Genomic DNA, 14,840 nt, shown 5'->3' on the forward strand with positions numbered 1-14,840 from the left:
ACTTTTCTTTCATTAAAAAAAAAAAAAATCCATTCTTGATGCACAGAATGGCATGTCTAGAAGAGGAGCAAGATTTTTGGAATAAACAGAGCAGTGTCCTCAAAACCATCCTTTCTCTCCACAGTAAGTTAGGTATTATATTCTTTTCAAAACAGAATTAATAACATCAACCAAAGCCCAATAATCTGTGATACAGTAAAACAAAAACCTTTTAGTTTTAAAAACCAGTGTCTTATTATCCAATATTTATTAAGCACCAATTACCAGTGTGGCACTACCAGTGTTACAAGTATTTCTCTACTGATGGATTAAAAAGTCCCTTTTCACTTACCATGTCCTTTGTACTATCTACTTCTAGAAAATACATTACTGTTATTTAATTTAACCTAAGACCACCCAGAATGTGGTAGGATCCTACTGTTGACTGTACGTCCATACTTCATATTTAAAAGGGCTTATAGTTCTATGAGGAACATTAGAGTGATTTTTCATTAATTTCTGTCAAAATTAATAAAAAGAAATCTCAATTATAAAGAGTGGAGAAACCAGAAGGAATTCTCACACCCCATGATGGTAGCTGAGCCCAACAGGAAGAAGAAAGACTCCTCTCTCTCCTAGCATGGACTCGGCCAATAAAAGCCATGGATTCTGTTTACTGCCCTCCTGGCTTCCTTTTCTCTCTAAAAAAGTATCGTCCTCCTGCTGTGCAGAGACTTGCAGTAGATCACTACAGTTATACATCCTGAATTGCAGTTCTCTGCTGATCCTGGATAAGCCCATCTTTGCTGGAGGAATATGTAGCATTCTGTTTATTTCAGATCCACATTTTGGTAGTTCAGTAAGCAAACGGGTATGGCACCCACAATTCAGCCCACTGTCATTCACTGCTTTTCTCACCAAATCTGGAGTCTGAAGATCCTTCTCCTGGATCTGAGCTCACAGTCTCTTTGCATTTGAAGCTCTCTAGGTTTTATTCAGAATCTACTTTAAAGCTTCATCTTTCTGGTCAATGCTTTGCTCTGTACGCAAGTACTCACTTGGCACTTCTGTCTGATTTGAGATCAGACTGTTTCAATTGAAACAGACTAGCCTTTGATCCATTCCTTTGGGAGCAGAGGATGTTTCACTGAAACTGTGCCTGTTTTTGTCCAGCCTTCAGCCTATTCCTTTGCAAAGGGCTAGTCTCTGGAAAGTGGCTAAAAAAGCCTTTGGCCAAGCTCCTGCAGGACCAAGCTATTTCCTTAGAATTGGCTGGTATTTTAGGCTTGTGAGCTATTTGAACTGAGCTGCTTATGCTACAAAATGTTTGAAAATTGTTCTTGTACTCTAGAGAAAAACCTCTGAGACATCAGAGCCCAGTTAACTAAGAATTGTGAGAGTACCTTCCAAACAGAGACTCTGGCAAATCTGATGTTTAAGAACTGAAGTTTTTCCTTATGCACATTTCCAACTAAATGGGCCAACCTGACCAAAGACAATTTAGGATCTCAATGATCATTATGATGAACTTTTAAAATTCCTAAAGTTGAAATTTTTTTAGAAACAAAGAGGACTACAATAGCTCAAAATTTCCAGAAGTGAGTGGAATGCTTCCTTTGACTGGTATTTGGAAGCTTCCCAACATTATCAGGAGTCTAGAATTGCTTCTTTACAAAATAAGATTTTAAGGAAAACATGAGTAATGAGAGATACAATGGCTCCCAGTGCCTCAGGCTCCTCTTCTTCAGCTTCTCGGTCTCAGGCTCTGCCCCTAGCATCATCCGGTCTCTCTCTTTTGGCTCTTCATGGCTAAGATCCCATCTCCAGGGCTATCTTCCTCCTTCCTAGCTATACTATCCTCCTCCTCTGTACTGTCAATTACCCTCATACCAATTCTCTTACCAAGCTCCCCTGTTGAAACTATTCTCATTCGCTTTTCCTCTGAACTTGTTGGAATGTCTGTTTAAAATTAAGCCTTCCAAGAATCCAGAGGCTGAACTGTTAATTTTTTGTATTCCCTGAACCAAAGCTGAATTGAGAGCTATAGTCAAAAGTTTTCCCAAAGTAACTGAGGATACTCACAGATTGCTGGAAAATTTAATATAATTATTTAAACTTATCAACCTTACATCAGCTAGTTCTTATGCTGATCAGTGAAGGCTAGGATCAGCATTGGATGAAAACTACTAATTGGGGGAAATCCTGAAAGGTTTCTAGAATTACAGCTGGGAGGCCAGCCTGCTATCATTATATGATCAGGCTCAGGCAATCCCCAGGAGGCATCATCACATTGTTCCTGGGGTTTTTCCAAAACCTGCTGATTGGAACAAAATCCAGGCTCACACACAAAAATCTGATGAAACTGTTCATGATTATTACAATCAACTTCACATCATTTTTAAGGAAAATTCTAATATTCCTTTAGATGTTGATTTCACCCAGGTAGCTTTTAACACTATGTTTATTAATGGGCTGAACTGAGACTTTTCTCTTTTAGTAACAAGGATCAGGATGGAATGGGAAATTGTGTCTATCCCAGATTTGGTTAATGTGGCAAACCAGCTCTCTCCAACTCCAAATGAGTCACCTCAGAGGAAGACTGCCAAAATTCTTAATCTTCAACCCCAGCAAAAGAAGGCTCCTAAGTGAAACCATACCCTACTAGTATCTGCTATTATTGCAGAGCCAGGACACTGGAAAAGATATTGTTACAAATCTAAGTGCTTCAGACACCTTCAGCCTGAAGCACTTCTAACCGGCCTTCTAACTGGCCTTTCAATATCCTCCCAGTTCTCACTGATGGGGCTCTGAGGAACTACAGGAATTCTTCCTAATTTTCTCTCTTAACTTGTGTGGAGGAACATTTCTTTAAATTAGGGTTGGATTTCTTCCCATCCTAACTAACCTCAGAGCTACATTCTCAGTGTTCAACTCCATTACTATTTAAAAAAAGCCCAGAACAGAAACAATTCAGATAGTGGGGATCTAACGAGTCTCAGGAGGTTCCTGTCTCTGAACCAATTTCCTTTTGTTTAAGTGCTTTGAGAGATACACGTGCTTTTCCCTTAGTTCCTCTAGTACTACCCATTTGTCAGGTCAAGACATCTTAGAGAAGTGCCATGCTGGAATATTTTTGTCCCAGAAGGGGGAAATAATTCAAGATTCTGACAGGAGTCATCAAAGTAACCAACAAGGGAAATTAGATGACCCTTTGACATCTTCTATCTTCCATCTCTGATGGTTCTAGAGCTGATGCTGAAAATACTTACCATTTGTCTCTTTTGAATCAGCTACCACCTTCCTTATGGGCAAAATCTCTAACTGATGTTGGCAAAATTCACAACACACCTCCTATGAAGATTCAAGTAGACCCCTCAAAACCTCTTCCCAGAATTAATAAAAAGTCTTTAAATACAAATATTCTTCAAGTCACAAAAACCCTACTAGGAAACTACAAAGCTCAAGGTATCATCATCCCTTGTACTATCCTCTGAAGCATTCCCAGTTTACCAGTGACAAAAGCTAAAGGTCAGATTTATCTAGGACCTCCAAACAAGCAACAACACTGTTACCCTTTTCCATTGTGTGGTCCCCAGCTCTCACATGTTACTGACATCAGTCCAACTGGAAGCAAATTCTTTACTGTAATTGATCTAGCATTCTGGTTGATGAAGCTAGTCAATAATACCTTTTTGCCTTTACTTGGTAAGAAGAACAATTCACTTGGACAGTAACACCTCAGGGTTTTACTCAGAGTCCTTGTTTCTCAGGAATCATGAAGGCTGGTCTGGATCATACAAAGTTCTCTAGAGGTTCAACTACTTAGCTGCAACATGTGGATGATTTGCTTCTTCATGCTGCATCTCAAGCCTCACAGGAAAACTGCATCCACTTGCTAAAGCTTTCAGCCTTAAAGGGACATAAGATCACCAAAGGAAAACTGCAGTCTGCCTAAATCCAGCTTTGATATTTAGGGTATCTGCTATCAGGACAAGGGCTGTACCTAGGTCCAGACAGACTTTGTGGTGTCCTGCATTTCCCAAAACCTGAAACTAAGCACAACTGTGAAGGTTTCTCTAGCTAGTTGATTACTGCTGAAACTGGATTCCAAATTTCTCTCTTATGGCTAAATCTCTGTATGTTTTACTCAACAATAACATCCTCAACCCAATTTCAAGAAGAAATGAGATGACATAACCTTCAAGGCCTTAAAGGCAATTTGATGAATTCACCTGTCCTTGGGCATCCCAACGATCAGATTCTCTTTTCCCTTTTTATATGAAAAGCAAGAGAATGCAACACTGACACACAGGGTATTACAGCCAGCAACTGGCCCCTGTAGAATGGGGATATCCCCCATGCCTTATAGTCATTACAGTCACTCCTTTTGGCTAAAATTACAAGAAAATTATTGTGAGATTCCTTTCAACAGTTTTTGTATCTCATGCGGTAGAAGTTCTGAATTCTCATCACATTCAACCTTTCTCAGTCCTTTTGTTAATTGCTCCTCACATAACTCTTTTACATTATAAGGACCTTAACCCTCTCCCTTCCATCACCAACAAAGTCCCTCATGATGCTTAACACTGATGCACCACCTTCGGACTCCTCGTGATGATCTACAGGAAATTCCACTGGGTAATGCTGGCTTTTCATGGTTCACTGATGCTCTCATTTAAAAGGGAACAATGGCAAACATATTAATAGTTCCAGGTAGGCTATTATGGGGCTTCCCCGGTGGCTCAGGGATAAAGAATCCACCTTCAATGCAAGGGACGCAGGTTCAATCCCTGGGTCAGGAAGATCCTCTAGAGAAGGAAAGGCAACCCACTCCAGGATTCTTGCCTGGGAAATCCCATGGGTAGATGAGCCTGGCAGGCTACAGTCCATGGAGTTGCAAAGAGTTAGACACGACTTAGTGACTAAACAATATGCTACTAAGACTCATTTTGCTGTTGCTGAGCAGCATCCTTACTTAAGGCTACTTTGGCCCAGATTGAATTATATGCTTTTACATGGGCTTATACTTTAACCAAGGATAAAACTGCTAATATTTATATTGATAGTATATATGCTTTTAGAGTAGCTCATAATTTTGTAATGCTGTGGGAGCAATGTGTCTTCCTTAGTAAGCAATATGCCCTTGTTACTTCCAGGGGCAAAAAAGTTTTAAATGCTTCCCCTCGAGTTTAGGAATTATTGGATGTGATACTTTCCCTTGCCACTTTAGCTATTATTAAGATTCTGGGACATTGTGAACCTGACTCTTTGTAAGCTAAGGAAAATCACCTTGACAATAGTTTTATAAGGAATGCTTCCCTTAAAGGAACCAATAGCAACCAAACTTTTGTCATGGTCCAAAGGGAAATTTAGAAAAACTGGCTAGAGAAGCCCAGAAATTGGCCTCAGAAAAGGGAAAACAAGATTGGAAATTCAGTTCTGTTGGTTTGATAAAAAGAGAAAGCTCTGGTTTGCATCCAATAACAACCTATTGCTACCACTCTAAAACTCCCACTCCCCACCACTGTGCATGCATTAAACCATTGTTCTACTGACAAGATGATTGCCTTCATGAATCAATATTAGAGAGGAAACATTAACAAGGCTTAGAAAATTGCCTACCTCACTTGTCCCACTTGTCCAAAGTAGAACTGAGGGAAGCCTGTCTGTGCTGCTCCCAGACATTTTAAATTGCCTAATGGACCATTCAAGCTCTGGCAAATGGATTTTATACAATTTCTTCCTCTAATGGATATAAATATGTTTTAGTCATGGTCTATATGTTTTCACAGTGGACTGAGGCCTTCCTTTGCAGACAGGCTGCTCTCTCTTCCTTGGCAAAAGTCCTTTTGGAAAAGAGGATCCCTACCTGGGGAACTCCTCTCAGACTTCACAGTGATTGAGGCAATCCGTTCTACTGGCCAGGTACTCTGACAAGTCTGCTGTTTGACTAGTTTTACAGCACTTCCACTGTGCTTACCACCTTCAATCCTCTGATTTAATTGAACACCAAACAGCATCATTAAGACTCAGTTGGCCAAGTTTATAGAAGCCCTCCAAACACCTTGGTCAAAAGCATTGCTATCGGTCCTTCTAAATCTTGGATCCTCCCCTTTTGAAACTTATAAAGTCTTATCTTTTGAGATAGCCCCAGAATTTCCAATGCACTTGGCTCTCACTTATTTTGACTCAGAACTGATAAAAAGAGAGATATTCCAATACTGCAGGGGATTAATTGCTGCTATTAAAATTAACCATGTTTTAATAGCATAACCTTTTCATAGTGTACCTTTAAGAAATGAAGACAGTAAGCGTTACATCTTGAAACCTGGAGATTTTGTCAATTGGAAAAGACTCCTCCAGAAGAACTCACTTCACCCTCACTGGAAAGGCCACTACTGGGTACCTCTAACCAACCCTGTGAAACCAAGCTCTCAGGAATAGACACTTGGATTCATATGGTTCACCTAAAGAAATCACTGAACCCTGATTGGACCTGCATATCACCTGGTGACCTGAAGCAAAGATTTTCTGGAATTGAAGCAGATGACATCTGATTAGACAGTTTCCCAAGATATCCAGACTAGGCCTGTTAGATGTTTGTTGCCAAACCTCTGATGGTGACATATGGCTTCAGACAATCTCCAGTGTCTATGATATCAAATGGACTTCAAATTTAAAGTTCCTGAGCATTCTCCCCCTCACTCCTCCTAGTTAACACAAATGTGACCTTAATAGATTTCCAGCCTGTGCACTTTCCCTCTGACATGAGATACTATACCAGGGAAGGTCCTTCTTGACATGGACACACAGAAAACTGCTGAAACTAGAAACCCTGACTCTAGATCAGCAATGCTTTCAGAGAAAGATTATGATCAAAAGGAGGAAATGTAAAAAGTTAATCAATAGAATCTCAATTAAATAGTCACATACCAAAAAGGGGCACTCTCATGCCCTGCAAAAACAGCAGTGTCCAACAGGAAGAAGAAAGACCTCTCTTTCTTTCTGAAGGGCTCAACCAATGAGAAGAATGTTTACTACAGCCCTCTCAACTTCCTTTTCTTCTCTATAGAAGTGTTCTCCTTCTCTTCCTATACAGGGACTTGCACGTGGCTCACTATGGTTGCAGGCCTCAAATTGCAGTTCTCTGATGATTCCAAATAAACTCATCTTTGTTGGAAAAAATATCTTAAAAAAATACCTATTTTTGTCAGGCCAACAGTTTCAAATACTTCCAAAATCCTTTCCTTGCTAGGAGTAAGAAGAAAAAGTGGATTGTGGTGGAGATAAGGTGTATGAGTAAAGAAGGCTTAATTGAGATGGGGATTTCTGCTGGAAGAAAGAATGATAGTGATTCTCTGGAAGAGTCTAAATGTTTCTAAGTTTTTTTTTTTAAAAAAGATAAGATTAATGTTATCTGAAGATGAGAATTCCAAAAATGAAAACATGCCAAGAGCTAAGGCATGTACTCTTGGTAATGTTAGGCAGGACTCTAAAACCATTCATAAGAGAAGTTTAATGCTATTTATAACCTAAGCTATGACTAAAACAGAGGAAATATGCAAACAGGCTTCCTTGAAGTTCCCACCATATTCTCTTAACAGTTGTTTGGACACATATGCTATTAGTTGTCCATCCTATTAGTAACAGTGCTTCCTTCCTGCAGATTCATTCTCACTGAAACAATACACTATAAAAAAAAAAAAGGATTTACATAAAAGACAGCTGGAGCTGGTTGCCAGGGGAACTGACGACGTTCCAGACACATTCCACATTAGCAGGATAAACTTCTGGGTAGCCAGGGCTGTTGAAGATGCCTTCAGCCATGTGGAATATTCCACCACAAGCTAGAAGCAAAGAGAAACAGAGTGAGTGGCAGAGTAAATGTCGAATACAAGACACCAGAAGATTAGAGAAAGAACACTAGAAGAGCTGTTAAGAGCATCAAAGGATGTACTATTTTCATTTCATTAAAAAAAAATCCACAGCATATATAATAATAAGGAAAAGATTCTGTAACTTGAAAACTAAAAGCCACTGATATGGTGGATTAGAAGGAATTCCTGTAGTTTCTTTTCTAAAAGCCTTTTCTCCCTGTGAACTATAGCTTTATGTAATAAAAGGCTCATTTTAATCCTACACTCCCTCAGTATTTCTGACCAGGATGATTTTCACCCCTGGCCTAGAAAAGAAAGCAATATTTCAACATTTCCTTCTCAGGAGAGCACTGAAACCTGCACAAATCTCCCAGGCATTCTAAGGCTTTTAACAGCTAATAATGAGGAAGCTGACAAGCAGAACTATCCTAGCTTACAGCCTCTTCCTGGGTGCTCCTCTTTCCCCTTCTCCCCATGTGCCATGGTCCATCCTGCATCCCTGAAGACTCCCAGCCCTGCCTGAGCACAGCTGTCACGCCAGGGAGACTGAAGAATGGCAGCTGTCCACCCGTAAGAGACACCATTGGACACTGTCCATCAGGGGCTCCCTTAACAAGCATATCAAGGAGAACAAGGACACACTGACAAGCAAGTCACCCAAGATCATTCCAACCAATTCTCCCCACTTCCAGTGCTCACCCTGAGCAGCATTAGTCACAATAGTCAAGGTATGGGAACAAATGTCTGTTAAAGGATAAGGAAGATGTGGTATAGAATTCACAGCTGTTAGAACTTATAAGCATGTTAACCAAATTTGAAAGACAGTAAAATGAGTCATAGAGGTGATCTACAAAACTAGTTCAGAACACAAAACGTAAAGGAATCCCAAATAATAAATCAAGGATTTTCTACACATTCCTCTTAACCTAATAGCACCACTTGCTAACATTTCTTACCTGACGTGGATGCAGCATATGTGGCGTGGAAACCACCAAAATTCACTGTAGAATCCGAGACGAACTTCAGCATCAGAGAATTGCTGAAGGAAGTGATAGGATGGGGCATGGAGGAGCCACAGTATCGGCCTAAAGAATGATGATATTGACAAGGAGAATGAATGACGATATGCCAACATGTATTCACTAAAATCGCAAGAGACCAAAGCAAACAGAAGAAACCACTACTAGAGAACCACTTAGATCAGGGTCAGTGCTTGGGATGATGCCTGATGATTCAAAATAAACTGTGAACACATTTATAAATATGATAAAAACTGTGAGGGGGAAGTAAGAGAAACACAGATAACTTCCAAGTGTAACTAATGCTAAACTCTCCAGGGCAGTAGGCACCTGCACAAAGACGTGGGCTAATACTTAACGGCAATATACAATAGCTGAGAAACTGGGTGTTGGAGCCAGAACACCTGAATTCACCTCCAGGCTCAGCCACTTACCAGCTATGTGACATGAGTCAAGTTACTCAAGTTCTCTGTGCCTCAGTTTCTCCACTTGAGAAACAGGTACATGGATAATAATGAAATTCTATGTCATAAGGGTATAAGAATTGAGTTACTATCTATAAAGTTTTATTTATAAAGTTTTATAATAAATAGAACTTTATAAAAAATAGTACTACAGCACTATAGTACTACAGTACTATAAATAGTACTATTTATAAAGTTTACTCTTATAAAGTTCAGAATAGTGCTCAGTGCAAGGTTATATAAGTGTCTGTTAAATAATATATCCTTGACCATGGTCAAATGCTTACAGACAAAAGTCACAAAGAATACAATCAGAAGTCCACAGAGAGCATTTGTCAATTGCCCACTATCATCTCAGGCACTGTTCTGGGTTCTGAGAATACAGCCATGAGCAAAACAAAGTCCCTTCTCTGATGGAACCTGTCTTCTACCGCAGGATAAGGAGCTTGAGTGACAAAGCTCAAATAGGAGTGACTCACAGAGAACACTTAAATGAGTGAGTGAGTGAAAGTCGCTCAGTCATGTCCGATTCTTTGTGAACCCACAGACTGTAGACCACCAGGCTTCTCTGTCCATGGAATTTTTTTTTTATTAGTTTATTTACCTATTTTTTAACTTTACAATACTGTATTTGTTTTGCCATACATTGACATGAATCCACCATGGGTGTACATGTTTTCCCCTTCCAGAACCCCCCCTCCCACCTCCCTCCCCATCCCATCCCTCTGGGTCATCCCGGTGCACCAGCCCCGAGCACCCTGTATCATGCATTGAACCTGGACTGGCGATTCGTTTCACATATGATACTTTACATGCTTCAGTGCCATTCTCCCATATCATCCCACCCTTGCCCTCTCCCATAGAGTCCATAATACTGTTCTATTTATCTGTGTCTCTTTTGATGTCTCGCATACAGGGTTATCTTTACCAATTAACTAAATACCATATATTTGTGTTAGCATACCGTATTGGTGTTTTTCTTTCTGGCTTACTTCACTGTGTATTGTGCATGGAATTATATGCATATAGATACTTGTATACATGCCAGGCTCCTTTGTCCATGGAATTCTCCAGGCCAGAATACTGGAGTGGGTAGCCATGCCCTTCTCCAGGGGATCTTCCCAAAATAACCTGAGGTTATTTTGTTTGAGAACATTACAGAAACTATAAGCAACATTCTTTAATTTTACTGGGATGTCTTACAAACAGAACTCCATAATATCTGCCTGTCTGTCTATCTATCTATCTATCTATCTATCTATCATCTATCTCTTCTGTTCATCCAACCATCCATCCATCTAACCAACCAACCAACCATCCATCCATCCATCCAATGTATTATATATATGTATTTACCTATCCATTACAGGTATCTATCCATCCATCCATCCATCCATTACTTTCCTTCCACTGAGGACAAAACCAAAAGAAACATGCTCAATTTGAACATGAGAACTGTGGTCAAATAGTAACAAGAAATTTCCCACAGAATACTATCTGATGTTAGAAGGGATTGCATTTTATTACTTCGTGTGGGGCCACCCAAGATAGACGAGGCATGGTGGAGAGGTCTGACAGAATGTGGTCCACTGGAGAAGGGAATGGCAAACCACTTCAGTATTCTTTCCTTGAGAACCCCATGAACAGTATGAAAAGGCAAAATGATAGGATACTGAAAGAGGAACTCCCCAGGTCGGTAGGTACCTAATATGCTACTGGAGACCAGTGGAGAAATAACTCCAGAAAGAATGAAGGGATGGAGATGAGATGGCTGGATGGCATCACCGACTTGATGAACGTGAGTTTGGGTAAACTGCGGGAGTTGGTGACGGACAGGAGGCCTGGCGTGCTGCGATTCATGGGGTCGCAAAGAGTCGGACACGACTGAGCAACTGAACTGAACTGAACTGAAAGCAGTTGCAACGTTTCAGTTAAAAAAAAAATACATAAACCATTCATGTCCTTGAAGATGAATGAGCTGAGTTTCTCAAAACCTACATTGAATCCTGCTTCCTCAGCCTCTCAGTATCTTTACTTGGCTTACGAAAGTCTTCATAGTTATTGGAAACATTCTAAACTCTGATGAGAGCATATACCCATGTAAGTACAGAAACTGTAAAAAGCCCAGGCCACGGAAGTGAGTGAGTGAGCACGGCAAACCTCGGAGGGGTGCGTCGTCATGGCTACCGTCCAACACCTCTACAAAATCTCGGGTACATGGTGTGCTGCTTTGAAGGCCAAAGTAGCTGAAGGATAGGGTGATGTGATTGACTGTAAGGGAAGAAGGGAAGACTGTTTAATAAAGTTCTGGCAAACAAAACATACAGGGAACAAGATTTTACCCCTGATCCTTTCACCTGCTGGTTCTCTGGCAAAGAATTGATGAATCTGACAGATGTGCACAAGACGACAGGGGTAAAGAGGAGAAGTAACCACCATTGTGCTAAAAGTTTTTTGTCTGAAGAGTAACTGAAAAGCTTTTAAAAATGTCTGTAGACTCTGAAATGCTGGTGCTGGTAAGAGAACCCTGGGGTGGGTTTACTTCATGGATGATGGGGAAAGTATCAGCTGTTGCTGTGTTTCTCTCAGAAATACTTTTCTTAATAGCTTCCTTAAATTCTGATTCTTTACCTGTGCTTGTAAATAAGACACATTTTCCTCCCTGGCATAAATATCCTAGCATTTTCTGTGTTACTTTAAGTCCAGAAGCAGGGACATGGAGGTTCAGTCATTTTTAAAGAAAGCTTTGAATTACTTGCAGAATAGTCTGAGTCTGGGTCCATTTTCCTTTTGTTTTCTTCCAGGGTCTTAAATCTTTAGAATAGGATCTTTTCCTTTTGCTGTCTTTACACCAGTGAGCTCTTTCATCTAAGAGCTTTACAACTGTTTAGAAACTGTCCTTAGGTGCAAGGCTGCAGGACTCAAGGCAGGGAGCTTCTTTATCCAAGGACTGGTTCCTGGCTGGCTGGCTACTTTCTTTGGCTAAGGGTTACATCACTGACCCCTAAATCATATGCAGAGCAATAAAGATACCCTTTTGTTAATGTTTAATATCCCTAGGAAAAATGTTAGAGAATATTTAAGCCAAACCCTTCATTTGTTAGATTAGCTAATGGGGCTTTGTGAGCCTAAGTGACTTTCCTATTATCACACAGGTCATTAATTAGAGAGTAGAGTCAAGAACTTAATGCTTTTCCCACATTATGTCTGAAGTCATCAATTTCCCCTGAAAAACCTCAAGAAGAGCAGGGTTCCTTTGAAACAAGATTCATAATGGCCCCGGGGTCACCCTCCTCACGGTCATTTTGCTTGAGTTCTTAGTGGTCCCCTCATTTTCTCTATAAAATGTGGACAGTAATCCTTACCACTAGATTGTTACCAGATCAAAAAGATTCTAGGATTCTAAAAAGAACACAATGTAAGCACTTATTAAATGCTTCTTCAAGGCCTATGCTGGGACTTTTAAAAATACATTTTATAACTAAAAGAGACCAGGCTTTATCATTAACTTCCACCTTGACTGAAGACCAATATTCTCATGGCATTGCATCCGCAAAGTTTAAGTTATTAACTTTCTAGTCTATGGTTCTTATTGTTCATTTATTCATTTAGCATCTTCCTTAAGCACCTACTACAGTCAAGACAAATAGTCAAAAACTATTTATTCATCCAGTATTTTTGTTAATCCCCAATTTCACATGCCTGTCATTTCTACTAGGTTATAGGTTTTCGCTTTGTTATTTCCTTTGCTAGGCCTTGAAACTTACAAAAAGAAAATTAATTAAGAATTAAGAGCAAAAATTACTTCCTACCAGATTAGGAAACCCTTGTTCTCCTGCACGTGAGGAATTAGGACTTCCAAAAACAGGAGAGGAAGGCCATCAATTGTTACCAGCGAGGAGATAAGAACATGAGTCATCGCTGGACTTTCCCACAGACATGATGCATCCTGGATTCTTTTTTATTTTTGTTACTTACAGGGAGGCTGAGCTTGAATTATCCAGCTGCAGTTCTGATTGTTTGGATAGTTGTCCGGGAACAGTGGAGAGGATATAGTGTCAACGGAGTCAGTGAAGATGTGGCCGCCACAGGCTGAGGGACACACAGACACACACTTATGTCATACACTTTTGATTTCTACTGACTCTCCAGAATAATTATTTGAAGAATGAAAACATAAATGATGTTTCCTTATTTCTAAAGGGCATGTCAAGGAAGTTCTCTGACAAGGAAGCTTCACATGACCCATGAGAAAGTGGCAACATACTCTACATTTATAACAGTGTTCTTCAATTACAGGAAGTGGGGAATGGCAAAGAACAGATTAAATGGTTATGAATTGCCTGAATCATTCGATAGAACTCTGGCACTGATTCACTTATTTTACCCACTCGTAAATTATAGGCACAGGGAAAATCTCTTAACGACTGACTTCATTTTTAGGAAAATAAATACTCAATGGACGGAGACTTCATATGGGCAGTGGTGTGTTATCAGGGATGTGCAGATCCCTGTGGGAACAGAAGACGGGGCGCCTGCTGAGAGCTGAGGAGTGTATGAGGTGTGTCACAAAGGGGATAGCGCTGAAGGAGGAGTCGGAGGTGAGGAAGAGTGGTCTGGGGAGAGGGCAGTCTGAACAAGATAGAGAGGAGGGTATGGGGGATACCACACAGACTTGGCTGAAGTGTGGGGCACGTGAGGAGAGTCAGGGCAATGCTGAGAAGAGACAGGCAGGTTCTGTCCCCATGGTGAACATCCAGAGAAGCTGGGGCTCCACTTCCTGTTTAGTGCGGAGCCAGGAAAGATGATGGCACGCTGAAGGTCAGGGTCAGAACTCGCTATTGCACACTGACTTTGGAGGAATACGTGAGACCAAGGAGGCTGCTATAATAACCCAGAGAAGACCTGTTGGGGACTTTTTTTGCTCTGAAGCAAAATATAAGTGATTAGTTAACAGAAAAAGTGTTAAGAAATTGTTCTTTGAAAGAACTTTGCAATCAGTCTTTCTCTGAAGTCTACATTGCAACCTCAGGGGACCTCCATCCAAAAACTCTTCCTGGCCAGGGCTCTTTACTACAGAAAATGAGCAAGCGAGTCCACTGAAACAGATGAAATGACTAAAGAGACCATACTTATTTGAAAGGACAGGAATCCTCTGAAAAAAAAAAAAATCACAGGCATATTCAGCAGACAAGAGCCCCTCCAGCTCTGGGTTCCATCTCTGATGGTGGGTAAAGGGTTAACCTCTAAGAATACCAGACAAAAGGCAATGGATGGAAAGGTCTAATAGAAAGTGGTGATTTAAGAAAAAGACAATGGAGTTTGGTATGGGGGGACACACTTCCTGGCGAGACAGCGGCTAAGACTTTGCCTTCCAAGGCAGTGGGTGTGGGTTTGACCGCTGGTGGGGGAGCTGAGATCCCACATGCCTCTTAGCCAAAAATAAATAATAAATAAATAAAACAGAAACAATAGTATAACAAATTCAAAAGATTTTTTTT

General features: G+C 40.5%; 1 protein-coding gene across 1 annotated transcript in view; it reads right to left on the reverse strand.

Moving 5' to 3' along the window:
• CUBN (cubilin) overlaps positions 1–14,840 on the reverse strand; it is a 265,963-nt gene that overhangs the window by 104,361 nt on the left and 146,762 nt on the right. Inside the window, exons 33-36 of the mRNA XM_081553627.1 lie at positions 13,318–13,431; positions 11,500–11,610; positions 8,813–8,941; positions 7,694–7,826 (exon numbers count right to left, since the gene is read on the reverse strand). Of these exons, the coding sequence (XP_081409753.1) occupies positions 7,694–7,826; positions 8,813–8,941; positions 11,500–11,610; positions 13,318–13,431 (487 nt within the window). The remainder of the gene's footprint in view (positions 1–7,693; positions 7,827–8,812; positions 8,942–11,499; positions 11,611–13,317; positions 13,432–14,840) is intronic.

The sequence above is a fragment of the Giraffa tippelskirchi genome, chromosome 13 (assembly GCF_054371585.1).
Source record: "Giraffa tippelskirchi isolate mGirTip1 chromosome 13, T2T-mGirTip1v1.2.pri, whole genome shotgun sequence".
Taxonomy (NCBI): Eukaryota; Metazoa; Chordata; class Mammalia; order Artiodactyla; family Giraffidae; genus Giraffa; species Giraffa tippelskirchi.